This window comes from Hemitrygon akajei, chromosome 10 (genome assembly GCF_048418815.1).
Source record: "Hemitrygon akajei chromosome 10, sHemAka1.3, whole genome shotgun sequence".
Lineage (NCBI taxonomy): Eukaryota > Metazoa > Chordata > Chondrichthyes > Myliobatiformes > Dasyatidae > Hemitrygon > Hemitrygon akajei.
The window spans coordinates 159,600,688-159,626,223 of record NC_133133.1 but is presented as its reverse complement, the minus strand read 5'-3'; the positions used below and the strand labels follow the sequence as shown (position 1 = coordinate 159,626,223).

The 25,536-nt window shown below is 40.4% G+C and overlaps 1 protein-coding gene across 5 annotated transcripts in view; it reads left to right on the top strand.

The window, feature by feature from the left end:
* Window positions 1–25,536, top strand: part of cttnbp2 (cortactin binding protein 2) — a 162,020-nt gene that overhangs the window by 47,867 nt on the left and 88,617 nt on the right. For 2 of the 5 annotated variants that reach the window (XM_073059524.1, XM_073059523.1), the window contains exons 3-5: window positions 14,303–14,533; window positions 14,861–14,968; window positions 22,121–23,858. In XM_073059524.1, the coding sequence (XP_072915625.1) occupies window positions 14,303–14,533; window positions 14,861–14,968; window positions 22,121–23,858 (2,077 nt within the window). The remainder of the gene's footprint in view (window positions 1–14,302; window positions 14,534–14,860; window positions 14,969–22,120; window positions 23,859–25,536) is intronic. The other 3 variants (XM_073059525.1, XM_073059527.1, XM_073059526.1) reach the window with 3 other exon arrangements.

The following is a 25,536-nucleotide window of genomic DNA, read 5'->3' as shown; positions in this document are numbered from 1 at the left end:
CCAAATTTAAAATTGCCGTTTCCCTTTTGTGTTTAGCCAGAAGATCCTCAAAAAAGAAACATCTCGGAGGCATTCTACAAATTCTTTCTCTTGCATTGCAGCTTGATTTTCCCAATTTACCCACAGACTGAAATTCCCCATGACGATCCTTTTTCTACCTTTTGTTGTAAATTGCACTCCACATCCTGTTCAGATTCCTGCATGTAACTTGCATGAGGGGTCTTTTCCCTTGCACTTTCCTAGATTTATGCACAAGGATTCTACATCTTCTGATCTTTTGTCACTTCTTTCTAATGATTTTATTAAATTTTTTAACCATCAATGCCTCTGCCCACCTACCTGTCCTTTCGATACATTGTGTGTCCTTGGATGTTAAGTTCCTAGTGGTGATCTTTAAACCGTGGTTCAGTGATACCCATTGTCATATCTGCCAACTTCAAACTGCACTATAAAATCACCTATCTTATGAAGTGTACTGCTTGTATTCAAATATGATACCTTTGGTCTTGTATTCACCAACCTTTTGTCTCCATGTTGCCTGAAATTAAACTCTTAGACCTTTCAAAACTTTTTGTCTTGTTTTTTTGCTCTGAAAGCTTCCATAACTTCTCCTGCACTCTCATCCTCTTCTACCTTACCCATACATTTCCAAGCTGTTGAACCCACACCTCTCCCCACCTACTTAGATTAAAGCCACATCCACAGACCTAATTATGCAATTTGCCAGGAGCCTGTTCCCAGCATGTTTGAGGTGGAGTGTGACCCACTGAAACAGCTTTCTCCTTCCCCAATGTCCCACAAATTCAAACCCACTTCTCCCACACCAATCTTTGACATTTAACTCTGATTTTATTAACCATATGTCAGTGTGCATGTGGCTTGGCGAACAATCCAGGGTTTATTATCTTTTTTGGTTCTGCATATTAATCTATTCCCTACCTGTTCAAATTCCTTCAGCAGAATCCATTTCCTTGTTCTTCCTGTGTTGTTGGTATCCATATAAACCACAGTACTGTATCATTCCCATCTCACTCCAAATTTCCCTTAAGGTCAGATGAGAGTCCTGAACCAATGCACCAGGCAGGCAACACAGCCTCTATGACTCTCAATCCAAGGCTGAATTATTCCTTCATTAGATAGATAGATGCTTTATTGATCCCAAAGGAAATTACAGTGTCACAGCAACATTACAGTGAACAGATATATAAATATTAGAAGTAGAAAGAATAAAAAATAAGTTACCTGAAGCAGTCTAACAGGAGGGGGTCATCACTTCCCCAGCTATAGGTTGACTCATTATAAAGCCTAATGACCGAGGGTAAGAATGACCTCATATAGCACCTTTTGGACCAGCACAGCTATCTTGGTCTATTACTGAAAGAGCTCCTCTGTTCAGCCAAGGTGGCATGCAGAGGGTGAGAAACATTTATTTTAAAGGCTGAAGATAAGGTTATGCCTTTCCCGTCTAAATTTCAGGCCACTTTGAGAAATGTTTCAAGACATTTTGACCTCTATGCTGACAAGTCAAAATGTTGCCTGACAAGACTTGAAGACGAGGAGTGACACAGTAGTGTGTCCCACCGTCATGCATCTCAGACAACTAGGTTTGATCCTCATTTTTAGATGCATTCTCTGTGAAATTTGCATATTCTCCCTTTTAACGACTTGTGATTCATCTCAGTGTGTTCTGCTTTCCCAAACATCCCAAATAGATTGTGCCATAAATTGTGCCTATTGTTGATGGGTAGGAAGAGAATGAAGGTGTGCTCTTTGAACATCTGAGAGAGGAATAGGTTAAATGGAAAGAATCAAATATCAGAGTAAGTTTGTTATCAAAGTACTTGGAGTATGTGTCACCTAATTTATTGGGATACAGCATGGAACTGGCCCTTCCAGTCAAACCATCCATCAATCCCCTAATTTAATCCTAGTTTAATCACAGAACAATCTAACCTACTAACCGGTACGTTTTTGGACTGTGGGAGGAAACCAGAGCATCCAGAGGAAACCCACGTGGTCACGGGGAGAACATACAAACTCCTTACAGGCCGCGGTGGGAATTGAACCCGGGTTGCCTGTACTGTAAGTGTTGTGCTAACCATTAAGTGACCGTGCAGCTCAGATTCATTGTCTTGCAGGCATTCACAGTAGAATGAAGAAGTACAATGGAGTCGGGAAGAAACTACATACACAAAGACTAACAAGAAAACAACATGAAAAAGTAGGAGACTGGGAATGTTCTGAGAGCTGTCATAGAAATGAAGGACTGAAATGCTATATGTATTTCCAAGTGAAATGTATGTAGTAGGAGTGGAGCACAACACAATTGCTGGGATGGCTAGATGCTTGATTGCTGAAATTAATCCACAGCATCTGCAGTTGTATTTTTGTGTGCTGAAATTAATCATTATCTTTCTAATTTAATATCTTATTCATTAAGCATCACTGTCTCTAGATATTTTTTGTTTCTAGTCTCTGGAATGAGACCTTGACCCAAGCCTAATGATCACTTATACAACGTATACTGTATAATTGCTAGACAAAAACCATTTATCACTAGCAAAGATTTAATTACTTTACCTGTGTACTCAGTGATATTACCATTGTTGAATTTAATGCTATCAATATCTTACAGGTTATTGTTGACCAGTAATATTGTCACTCGACTCTGCAAATGTCACTCCACTCTTTAAGAAAGGAGGAAGACTGAAAAAGGAAATTATAGACCAGTTAACTTGACCTCAGTGGTTGGGAAGATGTTGGAGTCAACTGTTAAGGATGAGGTGATGGAGTACTTGGTGACACAGGACAAGATAGGACAAAGTCAGCATGGTTTCCTTCAGGGAAAATCCTGCCTAATGAACCCGTTGGAATTCTTTCAGGAGATTACAAGTAGGATAGATAAAGGGATGCAGTGGATGTTGTATCTTTGAACCTTCAGAAGGCCTTTGACAAGGTGCGATGCATGAGGCTGCTAACCAAGTTAAGCACCCACAGTATTACAGGAAAGTTACTAACATGGTTAGAGCATTGGCTGATTGGTAGGAGACAGCGAGTGGGAATAAAAGGATCCTTTTCTGGCTGGCTGCCAGTGACCAGTGGTATTCAGCAGGGGTCGGTATTGCAACCGCTTTTTATGCTGTATATAAATGATTTAGATGATGGAATAGATGGCTTTGTTGCCAAGTTTGCAGATGATACTAAGATTGGTGGAGGGGCAGGTAGTGTTGAGGAAACAGGTAGGATGCAGAAGGACTTGGACAGATTAAGAGAATGAACAAGAAAGTGGCATGTGAAATACAATGTTGGAAAATGCATGGTTATGCATTTTGATAGTAGATATAAATGTGTGGACGATTTTCTAAACAGGGAGAAAATCTAAAAATCTGAGATGCAAAGGGACTTGAGAGTCCTTGTGCAGAGCACCCTAAAGGTTAACTTGCAGGTTGAGTCGGTGGTGAGGAAGGCAAATGCAATGTTAGCATTCACTTCAAGAGGTCTACAATACAAGAGTAAGGATGTGATGCTGAAGCTTAATAAGGCACTATTGAGGCCTACCTTGAGTATTGTGAACCACTTTGGGCCCCTCATCTTAGAAAAGATGTGCTGGCATTGGAGAGAGTCCAGAGGAGGCTCACAAAGATGATTCCAAGAAGGAAAGGATTATCAAATGAGGAACCTCTTATGGCTTTGGGTCTGAACTGGCTGGAATTCAGAAGGATGGTGGGGGAGGGGGGGATCTCATTGAAACCTTTCGAATGTTGAAAGGCCTAGAAGTGGAAAGGATGTTTTCCATGGTGAGAGAGTCCAGGACAAGAGGGCACAGCCTCAGAATAGAGGGGCGCCCTTTTAAAAGAGAGATGTGGAGAAGTTTCTTTAGCCACACAGTGGTGAATGTGTGGAATGTGTTGCCACATGCAGCTGTGGAGGCCAGGTCATTGGGTGTACTTAAGGCAGAGATTGATAGGTTCTTGATTGGACATGGCATCAAAGTTTACGGGGAGAGGGCCAGGAACTGGGGTTGAGGAGGAGATTTTTAAAAAAAAGGATCGGCTATGATTGAATGGTGGAGCAGACTCGATGGGCCAGATGACCTAATTCTGCTCCTATGTCTTATGGTCTAATATAAGTGGACCAGCTACATAAATACCATGAAGAGCTGTTGTGTGACTCATTATCTCACTCTGCAGTCTTTCCATCATCTGCAGTATACATGTCAAAATTATGGGAATACTGTATGCTCCACTTTCCCTTCCATCAACTTTTAGGAAGACTGACACCACCTGCTAAAAAGCACCATGCTTAATTAGTGCCTGATCTACTACCTTAAAAGTTCGCTTCCTCAGTTAATGGCTCACGCAGCAGGTATTAGTGTGAACCATCTGTAGCATGCACTGCAGCAGCGAGCCATTACTTAGTCGGCTGCAACTCGCAAAGCCCCAACTTTTGCAAAAACCTTTGAGCAAGTCTGATAAGGTTATAAAAACTCAAAATGTCTAAAAACTGCTGCAGTTCTACTTTTTAACGAAGGGTTATTAGAGAAAAGCTCTAAAAGTCTTTGAGAAAACAATTTATCAGAATGATCACTGGGTTGAAATTGAGTTTCTATTTGAACTATCTTCCCCGGAAGTAAGGTTATTGTTAGATCTTATGTTGGTATTGCAAACAACGCAGGAATTAACGGGATGAATGCAAAGCAACTCTTGCCTCTGCAGGAGAATCTGAAGTAAGGCGATTAGAGCTAAGATGGTTAGAAGTATATTGCGGAGCAGCTTGTTCACATAAACAGTTGTGAGAACGTGAGCACATTATCCCTGTAAAGTCAATTGAGCAATTTAATATGTACTTTTGAAATGAATACAACAAAAAGAAGTGTACTCAATCCCTGCTTGTAAAATAATACTGCTTGTCGAAATTGGTTGAGTAAAATTAACTTGTCTGAAACTGATTCGAGCTCGTTGAGATCAATTGCTTTATTCCAATGGATCAGGAACTCCAAATGGCTTTTGTCATTTTGGAAGAACAGTAACTGGGTGTTTTTTCAAATCAATGGTATTTAGAATTGCATGAAAATGTGCATGTTCTAATGCAACTGTGAATTTTTAAACAAAATAGGCCAATTGCAAGGATTTAAAAAAAAATGTATTTCACATCAATGATGCTGAATGGTCCCGAGTGCGTCTTGTAGCGTTGAGTAGATGCTTTTTGATCAAAGGTTGGATAGGATCTGTTTGTATCCACAAAAATTTACAACAATGAGAGAGGGCTTGATTAAACATTTAAGATCCTGAAGGGTCTTGGTAGTGAGAATGTTGAGAGATATTTCTCTCATGGAAGAATCTACCGGTATTTAAAAATAAGGAATTGCATAAAGATAAGGATTTTCCAATTTGAGCCAGTGATAAGGCAAAACCTTTCTTTTGGATGCTAGTGAATCTTTGGAATTCTCTTTATCAAATAGTGTTGGAAACAATGTGTTTGGTTGTAAGATAAGCAGATTCTTGTTAAACAACAAAGTGAAAGGTTACCATGGAATGATGGAGAAGGTCCAATGGGTGAAACTCCCTGTGCTTGCCCTTTCTATATGTGTTCCAGAACAAGAGATATTATAGTCATAGAGTTATAGAAACTAGCCCTTCAGCCCAGCAAGTCCATGTTGAATCATTTTAACTGCTTAGTCCCATCGACCTGCACCTGGACCATATCTCTCCATACCCCTCCCATCCATGTAGCTATCCAAACTTCTCTTCAATGTTGAAATCAAAATTGCACCACCACTTGTGCTGGCAGCTTGTTCCACAGTCTCACGACCCTCTGAGTGAATGCTTACCCTTAAACATTTCGTCTTTCACCCTTAACTCATGACCTCTAGTTGTAGTCTCATGAAACCTCAGTGAAAAAGCCTGCTTGCATTCACCCTATCTGTACCCCTCATAATTTTGTATACAACTATCAAATCTCCCTTCGGTTATCTACATTCCAAGGAATAAAGTCCTAATCTATCCTTTTAACTAAGGCCCTCCAGACAGACAGACATACTTTATTGATCCCGAGGGAAATTGGGTTTCATTACAGCCGCACCAAGAATAGTGAAGAAATATAGCAATATAAAACCATAAATAATTACATAAAAATAAGTTAATCATGCCAAGTGGAAATAAGTCCAGGACCAGCCTATTGGCTCAGGGTATCTGACACTCCGAGGAGGAGTTGTAAAGTTTGATGGCCACAGGCAGGAATGACTTCCTATGACGCTCAGTGGAATGAGTCTCTGGCTGAATGTACTCCTGTGCCTAACCAGTACATTGTGGAGTGGATGGGAGTCATTGTCCAAGATGGCATGCAACTTGGACAGCATCCTCTTTTCAGACACCACCATCAGAGAGTCCAGTTCCACCCCCACAACATCACTGGCCTTACGAATGAGTTTGTTGATTCTGTTGGTGTCAGCTACCCTCAGCCTGCTGCCCCAGCACACAACAGCAAACAGCACTGGCCACCACAGACTCGTAGAACATCCTCGGCATCGTCCGGTATATGTTAAAGGACCTCAGTCTCCTCAGGAAATAGAGACGGCTCTGCCCCATCTTGTAGACAGCCTCAGTGTTCTTTGACCAGTCCAGTTTATTGTCCATTGGTAATCCCCAGGTATTTGTAATCCTCTACCATGTCCACACTGACCCCTTGGATGGAAACAGGGGTCACCAGTGCCTTAGCCCTCCTCAGGTCCACCACCAGCTCCTTAGTCTTTTTCACATTAAGCTGCAGATGATTCTGCTCGCACCATGTGACAAAGTTTCCCACCGTAGCCTTGTACTCAGCCTCATCTTCCTTGCTGATGCATCCAACTATGGCAGAGTCATCAGGAAACTTCTGAAGATGGCAAGACTCTGTGTTGTAGTTGAAGTCCGAGGTGTAAATGGTGAAGAGAAAGGAAGACAGGACAGTCCCCTATGGAGCCCCAGTGCTACTGACCACTCTGTCTGACACACAGTGCTGCAAGCGCACGTACTGTGGTCTGCCAGTCATGTAATCAGTAATCCATGACACCAGGGAAGCATCCACCCGCATCACTGTCAGCTTCTCACCCAGCAGAGCAGGGCGGATGGTATTGAACGCATTGGAGAAGTCAAAAAACATGACCCTCACAGTGCTTGCCGGCTTGTCCAGGTGGGCGTAGACACAGTTCAGCAGGTAGATGATGGCATCCTCAACTCCTAGTCGGGGCTGATAGGCGAACTGGAGGGGGTCTAAGTGTGGCCTAACATAGACCGGAGCTTCTCTAGATCAAGTCTCTCCAGGGTCTTCATGATGTGAGAGGTCAATGTAGACCTGGCAGCATCCTTGTAAATTTTCTCTGTAATCTAGTGCTAAGTCTGCTCTTCAATTCAGGGATGTGGTTGGCCAAGTCCAACATGGGAGAGCCGGTCTCGGGCTCATCCCAAAGGCTCCTCAATGGCACAAGGCAAAATCAATGCAGAAGAGACGGCTCGTGGTGGAGAAGGTGAGGAGACAGGAGGAGGCAGAGCTACATGCCAGAGCCATCTCAATGGCCAAGCAGGGTCAATGGACTAATTGGGAGAGCCTGGAAAAGAGGAAACTCAGTTGGCGTGACATCTGGGAAATGGAGGGATCTTGGCTAAGTTTTGTCATCAGAGCCACTTATGACCTCCTCCCAACACCTCAAAACCTTAACCAGTGGTGGGGAGGGACCCACTTGCTCCCTTTGTCAAGCATCTGGATCACTAAGGCACATTTTAACAGGATGCACCATGAGCCTCAGCCAGGGGCGGTATACTTGGCAGCATAACCAAGTTCTCAGACAGCTGGCATCAATCTTGGAACAGAGGCAAACCACTGTAAATGCTCTCCCACAAACATCGGCAGGAAACATCCACATTACACAATTTGTACCAGCAGGCCAACCTCCAGAGCACCAAGTAACATCAAAGGATATAAGCATTCTGCATGTTGCTTGTGATTGGAAAATGGAAATGGACTTGGAGGGAAAAGTTTGTGTTTCCCCCAGATATTGCAGCTACAACACTCTGGCCAGACATAGTCCTGTGGTCCACAACAGCCAAGCTGGCATATGTTGTGGAATTGACAGTACCATGGGAAGATGGTGTTGAAGAAGCTTATGAGAGGAAAAAGACCAAGTACTCTGAACTGGCAACTGAAGCTGCTCAGAACAGCTGGAAGACCAAGATTTTCCCTGTAGAAGTGGGACGCAGGGGATTCGTTGATACATCTATGACCAGTCTATTGAAGAAGATGGGGGTGAGGGGTGTCTCCCTCCAACAAGCAGTCAAGTCCTTGTCAAATGCAGCAGAAGATATCAGCAATTGGATTTGGATTAAAGGGAAAGACAACAACTGGGCTGCAAGATGAAGACAGGAGGGTACGGAACTGAGGGGGGTGTATCTGGGACGCCAGGTAGCACCATTGAGCCCTCTGGAGACGTTGTGGGCTTATCAACGAAACGTCCAAGAAGGAGGGTGCCCACCTGATGACCCTGATGACGTAGCTACCCTCCTTGTCACCACTCCAAGCCTATTGCCAACATCGAGAGTGCCGACTTATCATGGGGATTGAAGCATCAAGTCCTATTAGGTCTACTAATATAATTTCAATCTTATTTACAACTTTCCTGTAGATAGGTGACCCTACCTGCACACAATACTCCAAATTAGTCCTTACTCATTCTTATACAACTTCAACTTAACTTCCCATCTTCTGTACTCAGCACTTTGACCTACCAAGGCCAACATGCCAAAAGCTTTCTTTATGATCCTTTCTACCTGTGACACCACTTTCAACGAATTATGGACCTGTATTCCCAAATCCTTTTGTTCTACCACACTTCTCAGTGTCCTATTGCTCAATGTGCAATAGGGCACACTGGTTGGTCCTCCCAATTTGCAACTTCTCACACTTATCTGCATTAAATTCCATTTTTCAGCCCATCTTCCCAGCTGATCCAGATCCTGCTGCAAGCTTTGATAGTCTTCCTCGCTGTCAACTGTAGCCCCAATCTTGGTGTTAGTCTTAAATTTGCTGATCCATTTAACCACATTTTCATCCAGATTGTTGATATGGATGACAAACAACAATGGACCCAACTCTGATCACTGTGGCACTAAAGTCCACGAGCCCTCAGTCAGAGAGGCAACCATCTACTACCACTCTCTGGCTTCTCCCACAAGCAAGTGTCTAATCCAGTTTACTGCCTCATCTTGAATGCCAAGCGACTGAACCTTTATGACCAACCTCCCAAGCAGGACCTTTTCAAAGGCTTGCAATCCCCCAATTTAATACTAGCCTAATCACAGGACAGTTTACAGTGATTAATTAACCTGCCAACTGGTAGGTTTTTGAACCGTGGGAGGAAACCAGAGCACCCAGAGGAAAACACACAGTCACAAGGAGAACGTACAGAGTCCTTACACAGCAGCCGGGATTGAATCTGGGTTGCCTGTACTGTAAAGTGCTATGCTAACTACTGCACTCCTGTGCTGCCCTAGAGTTTCTTTGGTTGATTGCCAGTTTGTCATGCGTGCAAAGAGGTCATGTTAATCTCTTAACCATCTTTGAGCTTGGTGGGGGAATGTGGAGTTGCCAGAACTGCTGTGTCTCCATATTTCTGAATGCTTTCTTGTTCTCCTGAGGTGGTGAACACTGCAAGCTCGCTATACTGTGTATTCCATGGTCTTTCACTGCTTCACACTCTGTGCACTGACTGTCCAATTGTTAATTATCTTTTGAATCTAGTTTATTCTAGTTTCAGGCTCTGTATCCTGTTAGACATTTGAGCAGTATCCTAATGCATCATCCTTAGCAGTATTTATACAGTTGTTAATTCACGTGTCCTTTCGTACATGTTTTTGCTTTTTATTAGTTTGTGATAATACTCCATAAAGTTATCAAAATCACATTGTAAAATGTAAATATTTCTGAAGAGTATGTATGGAAAATGCACCAATAGTGAAGCTGTAATTTATTGGTGTAGTTCTTCTGTGATAGTTTACACAATTCTTCTGCTCTTGCCTGTAATTTAACGTCTTTGTGGATGTTTGGTTTCCTGCCTGCTGTAACCAAGTGGAGACTTGGTGCTGATAATGGATCACTTAGCAAAAGGCTAGCCGGCATGACAACTGAGATTGATCTCATCCCCTCTTTTACATCAATTTGCATGCATTCTCAGCAGGGTTTTTGTGATGAACAGTAGAAGTGAAAATGCAGAATGAGCTATTTATTTTTCCCCAGTCTAATCTAGGAGTTGTCACAGTGCCCATCACCTCCTCAAAATTAAGTTTACTATTTCTGCAGACAGGAGCTCAAACCTGATGCCATGTTTAGTCTATGTAGTGCAGAGTCTTAATAAATCATAAACAGAGCAGAAACAGCTCCTTTAGTAATTCGTCATACTTATGCTGCTATCTAATAATTCTTAATTGAAGTCTGTTCACAAAGCAGCTTTTTTATCCATATTTGTTTCTTTATCTAGGGTCATAGTCATAGAAATGTACAGCACATCTAGTCCATGCCAAAACCATTTAGATTGCTTTCTCCCAGTGACTTGCACTAGCACCGGAGACCTCCATACCCCTACCACCCATGTACTATCCAAACTTCATTTAGATGTTAATATCAGGCTCGTTGCTCTATATGTGCAGGCAGCTCGTTCCACACTCTCACAGCTCTCTGAGTGAAGAAGTTTCCCCTCATGTTCCCTTTAAACTTTTCACCTTTCACCCGTAACCCATGACTTCCCATTGACTTCCCAACCTCAGTGGAAAAAGTCTACTTGCATTTACCGTATTATGCCCCTCATAATTCTGTATACTGCTATCAAATCTCTTCTCAATCTTCAACGTTTTAAGGAATGAAGTCCTAAGCTATTCAGTCTATCCTTCTAACACAGGTCCTCCAGACCCAGCAAAATCCTTATAAATTTTCTCGGTACTCGTTCAGCCTTATTTACATCTTTCCTGTAGGCAGGTGACCAAAACTGCACACAATACTCCAACTTAGGTCTCTCCAATGTCCTATACAACATCAACAAAACATCCCATCTCCTGTACTTGATACTTTGATTTCTGAAGGCCAATGCACCAGAAGCTTTCTTTACAACGATATCTACCTGTGATGCCATTTTCAATGAATTATGGACTTCTATTCCCAGATCAGTTTGTTCTACCACACTCTTCAGTGCCCTAACGTTCACTGTATAAGACCTACCCCAGATGGTCCTACGGAAGTGCAGCACTTCGCACTTGTCTGCATTAAATTCTATCTGCCATTTTTCCTGCAGATCCAGATCCCTCTGCAAGCCGTGATAGCCTTCCGCACTGTCCACTACACCCCCAATTTTGTTTCATCTGCAAATTTGCTGATCAAGTTAACCACATTGTCATCTAGATTGTTGAAAGAGATTGACAAACACCAACCAGCACTGATCCATTATCACAGGCCCCCTGTCAGAGAGGAAATCCTCCACTACCACTCTCTGGCTTCTCCCACAAAGTCGATGTCTAATCCAATTCACTACTTCATCTTGAATGCCTAGCAACTGAACCTTCTTGACCGGCCTCCCATGCAGGACCTTGTCAACTGCTTTGCTAAAGTCCATGTAGACAACATCCACTACCTTGCCTTCATCCACTTTCCTGGTAACATCCTTTAAAAACTCTCTATAAGATTGGTTGGACATGACCTACAAAGCACTTAATCAGTCCATGGCTATCGAAGTATATGGTCTCTTAGAGTTCCTTGCAATAACTTGATGTCAGACTCACCGGCCTAGAATTTCCTGGTTTATTTTAGAGCCTTTCTTAAACAGTGGAACAATATCAGCTATCCTCCAATACTCCAGTATCTTAAATGTTGCTGACATGATTTAAATATCTCTGCTCTGACCCCTGTAATTTCTGCACTAACCTCCCACAGGGTCCAAGTGAACACTTGTCCGTCCCTGGGGATTTATCCACCCCAATTTGCCTCAAGATAGCAAACACCACCTCTGTAATCCATATTGGATCGATGCCCTGGCTTTGCTTTGCCTTGCTTCTATACACTCTGTGTCCATGTCTGGAGTAAATATGGATGCAACAAGTCCGTTTAAGACCTTCCCCATCTCTTTTGGCTCCACATTTAGATTACCATTCTGGTCTTCCAGAGGACCAAAATTGTCCCTTTCAATCCTTTTGCTCTTAACATATCTGTAGAACCCCTTTGGATTCTCCTTCACCTTGTTTGCTAAGGCAACCTCATGCCTTCTTTTTGGGTGATGCATTTTGGTGTCAATTTTTTTTATCTGCACTCATGTTTAAACCCTTATGTATCTAACTGCAGCTGTGAAGATGATTTTTTTAAAGTCATCCATTTACTTATTGAGCAAATTGTTTATATCAGATGGCAACTGTGAGCTCAGATTTTTAAAAAAACTGTTTCAAAGTTTGATTTTTCAAAAGAAATCATATTTGTTGTCTCCTTACCATTTTAGGGAATTTTTTATACTACTCAAAATGAACAAGAATTATTACTGTATGTACCTAGTGTATGTAAATGTTCACTGTTATATATTACATGGAGATAATGCTATTGGAAAATTTCCCTCAAATGGATTCAAGAGCTGTTAAAGTCTGCTTGTCTTTATAGCTCTTCAAATTAGTGCTAAGTCATCTGGACTGAACAGGTTGACTGGTTTTTTTCATGCAATCAGGAGGAAAGCCATGGTGTTGGAGAGATTACAGGTCTAGAATTCACTTGGCAACTGTAAAAATACCATATGTGCAAAATTACTGCAGAACTCATCCCTAATTTGAATGATGATCGTTTTACAAGAAAAGAAGCAATGTTGTTTGCAAACATTTTACCTCAGAATTATTTTTTTCTTATTTAAATGCGTTGTCTTCAAAGTTGACGTGCATGGCTTGAGTGTCATTAGCTGTGTATGTTGAAGATCTGAGAACATTGTTACAGAGAAATTGGATCTGTGAGAAATTAAGTTGGTATGGGTTATTTTTCCCATTGCTAGAAAAAAAACTTACTTTCAGATTATTGCAAGTTCTAATACATTTCTTTTTTTAAATGTTAAGTCTACTTTAACTCCTGTTAGTCCAGTTTATAAATTCAGCCCCACATTTATAATTTGACTCATTTGTGTTTATTTACTGAGTAAAACTGTGAAGTACAAGCAGGTTTTGACTTAGAAACCCTTTCCAAAAAACAAGAAAAATTAGACAGAATCTGTGAAGATGGGTGGGTGAGGGAAGACTTTTTATTCCAGAAGTATATATTGCAAGTTAATTTAATTATTTTAATTTCAAATTTAGTCCCTGTTCATCTGTCTTTAATTTTATGTGGAAAAGCAGGAAGAATGTAAGTATTAAGCTTAGAATTAGTAAATTATCAACAGATTGGTTTATCATATACACCAGGGGTGAAATAAAGAAACTGTACCAACAAATTAATTGATCTGAATCTCCAGAAATTAGCCTTGTTTTTTAAGGAGTAAGCTTATCACCGTAGACCTAAAATTACTTTGTTAATTGAAAGTTGCCATTCTTATTATCAATCAAGAATCTAAGGCAGAGGTTGATAGATTCTTGATTGGTCAGGGCAGGAAGGGATATGAGGGGAAGGCAGGAGATTGGGGCTGAGAGGAAAATTGGATCAGCCGTGATGAAATGGCGGAGCAGATTCAACAGGCCAAATGACGTAATTCTGTTGCTGGTCTTATAATTATGCACAATGTCACTTGGAAAACTTGCATTTTGACTAAAACTATATAATCCAACAGTGAGTTTTATTTATAGAAGGAAAAGACTGCCTATTTTTTAAAGATGGGCTCTTGAACTCCAGTAGAGCATGAGAAACAATAGGTGTGGGATGATTGAAAGCACACTGCTAAGAACTGAATTTTGAACTGTGACAGGCTACCTACCAGGCCTTTGATTTCATTGTTGAGCATCATTAATGTGAATTAGCCAGATTTCATCTCAACTAAGAGTGGTCCAAGTGAGCTGAAAAGTGAATTATTGCCAAATCTCAGACACACCAGGACAGTAAATGACAATTATGTGTAAACCTGGATGGTTTTAAAAATCTGATTCCTTTCAGGTCTTAAACAAGCAATTAGACTTATTATAGAAAATTTAGTATTGTACTGCTTTAGTGATTAAAGAAAACACCAAGGTTAGAATCAGTGAGGTCATCGAGACTACCTAAAAATACTTTGAATAAATAGAAATATTTTCTCAATAGTCTGCTAATGATTTTTAATTGCTTGTCATTTCAGTCTCGACGGAAAGATGTCTTTATCCAAGAACGCTATGGGAGGTTCAATCTTGGCGATCCATTCCTGGCTCTGCAGCGGGACTATGAAGCAGGTGGTGGAGATGGCAGCAAGGATAAGCAGCCCATCTGCGCCAGTCCACTATCCATATTGGAAATGGTCATGAGCCACTGTAAAAAGATGCAGGAGCGAATGTCTGCACAGTTGGCTGCTGCTGAAATCCGACATCGAAAGGTAGGTGGTAGGCTTTAGCTAAATGCCTTTTCATCTCCAACCATTATCAGTGCAAATTAAATCATTGCGGTTGTTGAAATGTCTCAAATGCAAGTGCGTTGTTTAAAAAAATATGGTACATTCACTGCACAGACCTGAGCGGTTAAATATTAACTTCCAAATTCTTCAGGAAAGCAAGATAGGTAGGAGCTATTTTTGTGGCTGGAACAAAACGAAACCATTCTGTTCGGTATCAGAAACCAAGAATTCATGGTTTGTTAAGTTGAGCCCAATTATAAAATCAAGAAAAGGGTTTCACAGAGCTTGTCATTACTTTTCATTTGTTAGGTCATCTTGGACCTTGAAGAGGAGAGGCATAAACATGCCCAAGATGCAGCCCAGGGAGATGATGTTACATACATGCTAGAGAAAGAGCGTGAGCGTCTTTTACAGCAGGTGTGAAAATAAGACTTGCTTGAAATTATGGCAACTGACTTTTGAGTTGGCTGGTTGGAATAATCATGGCTTTTATTGGCGTTAAAGAAATTTGAATGAAAGATCCTAAGTGCCACAGTAATAATTTACAATAGTGGCGTGTGACAGATAAAGTTGCTCTTAGTTGAAGACTCAGCATAACCCGATCAGCCACTTGACATTTGAAACTGAATTTTTGCATGATGTCTTTGCCCCATGTGCTTAATATGTCAAATGTGAACAGTATTCATCACAGAGATATGGAGTTATGACAACTCAGAATTATTCAGGATTTGATTGAGGATTACCCAGTAAAACTGGAGAACTTGCAAACATTTAAAAAATGATGAAAGTATATTAAAATAAACCCCAGACAAAAACATAGAACATAAAAACATGGAAAACCTACGGCACAATACAGGCCCTTCGGCCCACAAAGCTGTGCCAAACATGTCCTTACCTTAGAACTACCTAGGCTTACCCATAGCCCTCTATTTTTCTAAGCTCCATGTATTCATCCAGGAGTCTCTTAAAAGACCCTATCATTTCCACCTCCACCACCGCCAATGGTAGCTCATTCCATGCACTCACCACTCTCTGTGTAAAAAAACTTACCCCTGACATCTCATCTGTAGCTACTTCCAAGCACCTTAAAACTATGCCTTCTTGTGTTAGCCATTTCAGCTGTGGGGAAAAGCCTCTGACTATCCACATGATCAATGCCTCTCATTATCTTGTACACATCTATCAGGTCACCTCTCATCCTCCGTCGCTCCAAGGAGAAAAGGCCAAGTTCCCTCAACCCATTCTCGTAAGGCATGCTCCCCAATCCAGGCAACATCTTGTAAATCTCCTCTGCTATAATAAGATTTGATAAATATAATAAGATTTCAAAGATTTTAATACATTTTTTTGCACTTCATACAAAATTGTTTTTTTCCCCAGTTATGACCTTCAGGTTCTTTTTCCATTTTGTTTGCCCATGTTATGTTTTTGTTTGTTAAACCAGCTACTATTCTCTTAATTAATATGCCAACATTTGACCCTCTTATTATTGCTATTATTGAAACTAAAAGATCCCATGCCATAGTTTTGCAAAAATAAGCTGTCACCTTCTGTCCTGAATAGTATTTCTTCTTCAAACCTTACTGCCAAATATACACTAAATGCTAATAAGATCATGGACACTATAAAATGACAGAGAGAAGCCCATAGAAATCCCAAGACTAGTGCAGATTCTGATAACCTGAGGAAAATTAGAAGAGGTGGCAAAAGTTAGAAACATTTTGGGGGGAAACTGGCAGGAAGCAACAAATTTAATGTTGATACTTTGCGAACCATGTTTGGCTTTAAAAAAAAGGGAAGCAAACTTAGCTTCCGATAACTGAAAAAAGCAATATTATATAAAATATACAAAGAGGGAGTCAAAAGTGCAATTACTTGCATCAATGTTTACTCTTGGAGGAAAGCGTGATATTTAAACTTTCCAATATAGTAATATTGAACTTGGAATGGTAAACAGGTAAAATTAACTTCTGCATGAAGGAACCAATGACCTAGGAGCAAATGGTTTAGGTCCAGGGCTTTATTATACATAGATAAGAACATTGGAGTTGCTCTGTAAGAAAGCTTGCAATTTGGAAATTCACTTCAGATTGCAGAATTGTGCTTACAATTCTTGTTAAGGAAGGCAAGCAGAGGATGCTGTAGAATTAGTCTTTGCCTAGCATCTGTTTTTTGGAAGATTACTCATATCTATAATGATGGGTAGAAAGTTTGAAATGCATAGAATCTAGGACGTGCCTAATTATCACTGCATTTTCTTGAAGAGGTGACCAGAAGAGTGGTTAAGGGATTGCGAATGGACAGTACACAATATTGGGGTTTCGATGAAGTCTGTCATAAGCGTTAGTAGCTAAAGTTGATGTTCATGCCACTGAAGGCAAAGTATTGACCTAATTAGGAAATTGCTTGAACAAAAGGAAAAGGGCGCATGTTTATCATGTGATAAAGATGGAAAAAATATGCATAGATGAAGTTTGGATAGAAGCATAAAAGTACAAAGATAATTATTCATGAAATAGTCACTTACTGTAGATCTTTAGAATATGTTACGTACCCCGTAACTGGGTCACTTACCAGCAAAGATAGAGCGGTCCGTTGAAGTCTGATGATACTATTTTTAAAAGTCTTTATTAATAAAGGGGCACAAAAATAAGATTAATACAAACATTCAGATAATATACGTCATCAATACTCAATCTAAAAGCGTGGGTATAATAATAATAATCAATAAGAAATAGCTCTATCATTGTCTAGGGGATACTGTATTGTCCGATGGAAATATAAAAGTCACTGTCATTCAAGCTGCAGCTCTTTGGGTTTAAGAGAGATGGTTTTAAACTTGCCCGGGTCTTTTATGATGTCAATCCGTTGAGTCAGGGGAGTTGGTTCCCCGTTGTTAGTTCAAAGCCGTTTTCCGTGGTACCAGCCACCAGGTCCAGGCAATGGAACTGAACGCATGTGGCTTCCTTCAAATGGCTTCCCGCTATTACGGGATCGCTAGCGTTTCTTCTGGAGCGTCTGAGGGGCCGTTCCTACAGCCCCTCTTTTATCCTGACTTGCAGGGTCGTAGATGTCAATCAGGTTGGGGGATGATGCAATCTCTCCCCTTCACCCAACCCACTTTGCCCGAGGGCTCTCACGTAGCATAGGATCTCAATCCACAAATGTGTCTCCAAGAGACAATGGCCATGTCTTGTGACTTTACATCGCCGGGGAACGAGGCATTCTGCACGTCTCTCTCTCATTTCCTGGGTCCCTTGACCCAACCCAATAGTGATTTAGCGATTCTCACAAAGGAGGGGGCTGCGGGCGTAACAAATAGTTGTTTAGATATGTGGCAATTGGACTGCAGACACATATGAGGTAATTCACGAGGACCAAATATTTTGAATGTTAAACATCAGGAAACAAGAAATTGGTAAATTTGTTTAACATTGTACTGAAATACAGTGAAAAACTTGTCTTGCATACTGTTCATACAGATCAACTCATTACATAGGTGCAATGAGATAGTGCAAAGCAGTAACAGAAGACAGAATAATGTGTTATAGTTACAGAGAAAGTGCAGTTGAGGTAGACAATAATGTGCAAGGTCATTACGAGGTAAATTGTGAGGTCAATCATCCATCTTATTACACTAAGGAATCATTCAGTAGTCGTGTAACAGCATGATAGAAGTTGTCCCTGAGCCAGGTGCTGTGTGCTTTCAGGCAGTTGTATCTTCTTGCTCAATGGGAGGGAGGAGAAGAGAGAACATACAGCCTGGCTGGGATCTTTGTTTATGCTGGCTGCTTTACCGAGAATGTGAGAAGTGTAAACAGAGTCTATGGAGGGGAAGCTAGATTCTGTGACGTGATGAGCTGTGCTCACAACTGTGTGTTTCTAGAAATCGTGGGCAGAGTTGTTGCCATTCCAAGCCATGATGCATCAAAGTAGGATGCTCTCTATGGTGCATTGATAAAAATTGGTGAAGGTCGAAGGTACATAACAAGCTTCATGAAGAAGTAGAGGTGCTGATGAGTTTTATTGGCCACAACGTCAACATGGTTGCACCAGGACAGGCTCCTGGTGATGTTCACTTCTGGTGACTTGAAGCGTTTGCAGTGCCATTGATGTGAATCAATGCCGGTGTTGGATAGTCATGGCGGAGGAGTGTTTGCCTATTCTTAATTGCAGTCTGTTGGATGTTGGTCAGGACGTCAAGGAACCAATTGCAAAGTGAAATGTTGAGACTCAGGTTTATGGGTTTGGAGAGAAGTTTATTTGGAATTATATCATTGAAGGTGGAGTTGTAATAAAAAAAAACAGTTGTCCGACATGGGTGTCTTTACTGTCCATCGATGAGTGTAGGGAAGTGCAATAGGATCTGCCATGGACCTGTTTCAGCAGTTGGCAAATTAGAGTGCATTAAGGTTGTCTGGAAGCTTCATGATGGTGGATGTCAGACCCATCGAGCGGAGGTCATTACGGTCTGTTGCTTTATTTCTCATAGGTACCCAGATGATAGTGGTCTTCTTAAAACAGGTGGGAACCTCAGATTGTGCTTAGAAATGTCTGTAAATATTCCTGCCAGTTGATCTATGCAGGGACTAAAGACACAGTCATGGAGCACCGATCATACCAGATGAGTTCCATGGGTTCTCTGGAAGACTGATGATATATCTGCAGTGGTGACTGTGGGTCCAATCTCTTTCTGTCCATCATGTGCATTGAATACATTAGGCACATCGGGAAGGGGCATGCTGTTGTTGGGAATGCTGGCTGACATTGTCTTGCATTATAAATTTACTTCTATATAAATCATTAAAATGTCATCAATACTGCCAAAATGCACAGCTGTGCAAGTTATGCAAAACTGTGCCTGGTGTAGTACAGTCTGTTCTGGGCAGCACACTTTAAGAAGGATATATTGGCCTTGCAGTACAGTGAACCCAGTGTGGACGATTGGAATTGTACCTGGAATCCCAGGTCTTAATTATGAGGAGAGGTTGTGCAAGTTGGGAAATTCAGAATAATTGCTCTGAGATGATTTAAGTTCTTGTGCTGTTTAGTGGCAGTGTATAAGATAAATAGAAATTACCTGACAAATTTAAGAACAGGTAACATACAGAAATAGAGTCCAAACCCTTCAGGCATGATAGGAAACATCTGATGTAGGGGAAGGTTGAGAGAAATATTACTCAAGTGTAGCAGATGGGTCATTTCTTAACTCCAGATCCAGGGTGTGCAGATTTTTTTTTTTAATCAGAGCTATTGAGAGATGTGGGACAAAATGGAGAATAACAAGCTGGTTGATTCAGCGATTAGCCATGATCTTACTGAGAAGTGTCTTGACCCCATTACTATGGTCTTTATTAAATGTTTATTTTATCACTATTTCTGAGATATTGCTCAGTTGTGTTCACGGTCATTAAGCCTAGTCATTTCAATGCTATTAGTATCCATCTATTATTAATTTTCTGAAGATTAATTTTACATAAGTGGAAGTACAGATTATATTTTATGAGAATGTGTGATGAATGCTTTTATGGAATATGTTATCTAAGACTATGGAAGGACCCTGCTAGTAATCTGGTAGCAATGCTTATAAAGCAGATTCACCATTGTTTGGAATATTTTTTGTTTTGATTGTAGATTTCAAATTATTATTTGGTAATCGTTTCTGGGTAATTTGGCTGAATACAGCATTTAAGGATTTAGAAGAGAATGAAAATGCTGTTAAAACTTGTGCTTTATATTCACCTGTAATATGTGTTGATATTTTCCTAAGCATATTTAAATGAAGTGCTGTTTATGTTATTGTATTGACCCTTAATATAGAGTAATAAACACAAAATGCTGACAGAACTCAGCAGGCCAGGCAGCATCAATGGAAAGGAAGACACAATTGATATCAGGACTGAAGAAGGGTCTTGGCCCAAAACATTAGCTGTTTATTCCTTTCCATAGGTGCTGCCTGACTTGCTAGGTTCCTCCAGCATTTTGTTTGTGTTAATGAGGATTTGCAGCATCTGCAGAATCTCTTCTGTTTTTTGACTTTCGGTACGTCTGCATCTTTAACATTCAACTTGGAAGCGAAGAGTTGCTGAGTTGTTATATCTAGAAATTAATTAATCATTACAAAAGTATCAGTCTCTCTAAGATGTGTCATGTTGCTAACTTTGCAAAATAAAATGTCATGAAAAGTCAGCTAATATATTCCCATAAAAATGTCAAATTAAGTATGTTGTTACTATATTGAATTTAATATTTAATTTCCAATAAAATATTTAGCAGCAATTTGGCAGTTCTTTAAAACTGGTCTTGCTGCCCTTGGTATCCATTTCTTGAAACAAGTCATGTGTTTTATTTTCTTGGTGTACAGTGGTCCATTGAATGTGTTTAGCTGTTCTTTACTGATGACATCTCAAACGACTGCTCAGGGATACCATCTCTTAGTGTTTGAAGAAAGTCTAGTCTGTTCATTCACATTAAATAACAGGATAATGGGGATGAGAGAGAGAGGGCAGAGGAGTGTGGGGAAGAGAAGTACCATGGCATCTGTTACAAAGTATTTGCATAACATCAAGGCTGCCTCATGTGAATTAATTTGTCTTTTTTGTGTCATGAATAAAATTGAAAATACAGCTGGGACTCATCTAAGTATTTGCATACAAAAATGAGGTAATACTTTCATATAACTGAAAAGCTGAATATAAAGGGTGGTGAATGTGAGACTTGCTGTTTTAGATCTTTGTGTATCAGCTGCTTCAACAAATCCTTCAGCTTTTTAAAAAAAAGTTGATTAGCATAGGTGCAGAACATAAGCATCAATGTCAGATATTTTGCACCTGTAGTATATCAGACTTTGTTATCAGAAATGCCAGTGCATCTTTTTCATATTGCACGTTGCGGTTTTCCCTTTGAAACCATTTTTGATATGTAAGTTGCTTGTCAGTGTTGAGCATATTAAATTCTTCAGGTGAAGCCCAACTCAAAACTTTAATATTTTCGCCAGTTCTCTGCAACTACCAGTTATTATTGATGTTGAATCTTGGCTTGTTGATATGAGAATCCCTTCCGTACTTCCGTACCAAGTATTGTTTACTGAAAAAATTTCAGATCAATATGAGCCAGTGAATTGCACGAGTGAAAATTAAGGCTTTTAATAAAGATATTCATTGAGAACTCTTCATAGCTTTAAGGCTGTCCAAGGTCTGTTATAGCCAGTGAAGTGCTTCCTCAAGTATGGTGTTAATGTGTCACTGATTTATCCTCAGTGTTACCCATAAACAGTACAATGACTAGTTCACCTGTTCTATTGATGTGGATCAGCACACCTGTACCATCAGGTTACTGTAGCATAGCTATTTTAAATGCTCCTAGCAAGAGAAGATTGGGGTTTGATCCATCTGACCAGCCCCCCTAATAATTTACTGGTCCATATTTTTTCAAGTCTCTGTAACGGGGCTTGCAATCTGGTGTTATCTACTGAACCAAGGGTATGTTTCTTTATTTTTGGCCTTGTAACAAATAAAATGCTGAAGCTATTTCTTGAATGCTGATTGATTTCTATGAACTCTCTTTCAGGTGGAATTTGAGAAATCCCAGTTAAAGCAACTGGAGACAGAAAATAAAAAAATGTCCACGCAATTTGAAGAAGAGCGCATGAAAAATAAGCAACTTGTGATGATGCTGGTGAAGGAGTGCAAACAGCTTGCTGGCAGAGTGGTCGATGAAAGCCAGGCGTTAGCAGAAATCACCAAAACTCTAGAGGACGTGCAGAAAAGGAGCAGTGAGTTGGAGGAGGAACTGATGAATGAGAAAAAGAAATGTGTCCTGATGGAAGCTAAGATGGAAAAACAACTCTCAGAGTTTGACATCGAAAGAGAACAGCTCCGTGCCAAACTTAATCGCGAGGAAAACCGTACCAAAGACCTGAGACTGGAAGTTGAGAATTTCAAGAAAATGATAGAACTTAATAAAAGTGAAACTGGTTCACTGTCCAGTAGTTTAAGTAAAGACTTTGATGTTGGATTAAGTAAGCAAAATATGTTATCTGTTGCTTCCCAAACAGAACCTTTTGTTGATACTCCCAGTGAAAGTAACACTAAAAAGCCAGCTTTAGCGTTACCTGCTAAACCATCTGCAGGAAATTCTCTGACTGTAGGAGGCACAAAGTCGAGTATGTCTAGCAACACACCTTTAGTCAAGGCAGTTGGTGATAAACTGCTGACAATAATCAGTTCAGAAGACAACCCAACGCAAACCAAAGTTGTTCCTTCCAGTTTGGAGAATGGACCCTCAGTTAGCAGCAGCCCTGGTCCCTTGGTTAGTGGTGCATCGCTGTCACTGAGCAGTACCATTGTTCCCTCTCCCCCTTCTTCAGTGTCAACGTCACCATGCCCTTCGCCAGCATCACCTATGCAGAGTTTGAGTTCACCGAGCTCGTGCACAACTATGCAATCGGGACTGAGTCCAAGAATTCAAGCTGCTCGATTTAAGTTTCAGGCCCAGGCTGGGGACCAGGAGAAGCATGGCAGTCCTGCGATGGGGCCCATGTCGCGGGATTTGTCACCCACTAATCGGGATAACTCTCCTGCCAAGCAGCTGGCTCGGAATACAGTCAGCCAGGTTCTGTCAAGGTTCACAGGTCCTCCAAGTGTAGTTAAACCACCTTGTACGAACAGTACATCTCCATTTGGCACAGAAAACCGGAATCTTACTGTTAGTAATCTAAAACCTGGATTGGCACATTCAGCAACAGGTGAGGGCTCATCTTATCCGCAGGTTGTCGGTAAAATTTCCAGTTCTCTGAATGTCTCTCCTACTGGATTAAAATCTCCCACAGGAGCAAGAGTTGACCGAGGAAATCCACCACCTATTCCTCCAAAAAAGCCGGGACTGTCACAGACTCCATCCTCCCCTCATCCACCATTAAAAGTTTTTATGGATGGGAGTCGTTCCCCAACTGTTGGGTTTAACACTCGGATGGAAGGTAGAACCATGGCCTCATCCTCTTCCAGTCCACATCCAGGAAATAAGGGAACTAATGAGGAGATTCTTCCAAAGACAGCATTGCCACAATTGCCACCTAAGCCAGCGGTGGATATAACATCTACTGGCTGTGCTGTCCCTGCCGTGGCTGCATCTCAGGTGGGTGCTAGGCCTTCCTTATCCCCCAAGCTGAGCCAAACAGCATGTTCAGAATACTCCCTCATCATCACCACCATCGCCTCTAGCACCTCCATTGACCTTGCTAGTACAACCAAAAGAACCTCTTCCGTTAGACCTTGTGGCACAGACAATCTACTGATCACATCATCAGGTAAAGGGATTGAAATACTATACCAATACAACATATCTGAGCATAAATGCAAAATCCTTTCTTTAAAATTTTTATTCATTTTATTTACCCTCGATTTGATAAGAGGCAATAATCATTTCTTTTGAAACACAATTAAAATATAACATTGGCCAAATCAACATTAGTTTTGCAATCATTTTAGGATTTCCCATAGTATTTTAAGCACCAGCTAATTTCTGTGTGAGAGTTTTCACCCCAGCTCACCATTTATTTATTAATGAAGCATCTCTGAGTGTTATAGCCATCGATTTCATTTTGGCAATTAGCTGACTAAGCATTCCGGACAGATTATCATCTCGTGAAGAAGTGTTTAGTAAAATCATGGTGTAATGGTGTAACTCTCAACAGAATAGCATAATTCCTTCACATTTGACACTTTCTAGATGCTGAGCACCACCTTGCAATATTTTTTTGTGAAGACTTGACACCTTAGAGACTAACATAGCTTTGCAGCAGTAAACTTTATATTGATAGAGACCACCCCTCTCCAATGCAAATGTTAACAGTATTTTGAGTTACTAATATTACTCCGGATGTAAGAGATTCAATAATATGGAAAATGGTGATTTGATATCTTCAGGAGAATCGTATCTCTAGATTCATTCAAGTGCAGATTTGGAATATTATTGAAACATTTTATTACTTCAGTTTTTCTTAAGCTTCTGCTCCCTGTTCCAGTCATTTTGTTGCAATATACTGTACTTGATCAGTGTCCAGCTTATCATTAAATTGTATCCAATTTTAATTGGCAGTAGGGATAAAGAAAAGCAATGACTTATTGGGCCTGAAATTAACCAGCTCTCACTTATGCTGATGCCAGCAGTTGTATTTCTATCCCTGGGACCTTGTGATCAGTGCATGTCACGCAGTGCTTTAAGCTTCCAGCTTATTAACTGACAAATTTATAGTCAATATAGCTTCTGTTGCCTTGCATCATAAGAGTCTAATGAATGTGAATTTGTATTGCCTTTATTTCCCATCATGCTGTTGAACACTTAAAACACTGTCATCATGCATTCTAACAGCCTTGTGCTTTAGCTATGGCATTAACATTTTGCATTCTGGCTTTATTTCATATTTTTGAACATGCTTTCCATTTCCCTTTCACGTGCTGAAGATAAAATGCAATGGGATTATTGTGAAGAAGGTGGATTGTGTGTCATTATAGTTCATAAATATTATTTATACAAACCTTACTGAAATTCTAAAATTAATTCCGAAAGCAGCCCCAGTATTCAAAAATATTGAACTAGTAACATTGCATTCTGCCTACCTACACGCAATTCACTTTATTTATATTAACAATTTTAACTTAATGGCCATTTAAGAAATGTGTGACAGGGTTAATTAAAAACATTTTTCTGTTACCTTAATCTATTTGCTTTTTGTTCAAGGAAGGATGGTAGAAACTTTACCATACAACATGGAATAAATGACACACAACAAATTTATTGCTAAATCAGAATAAAGTCACTTGTCTACGTAAATATTCAAATAATTGTAGAGTAACATAGTGCCTTAATGTTTATTAATCTCTTTAATGTGGAAATGTCCACATGTCACTTATAAATTCATAGGAGGTCTAGGGAAGATTCGGTGAAGTGCATTGGAGCTAACCACAGTTAAACTTGGAAGGGTA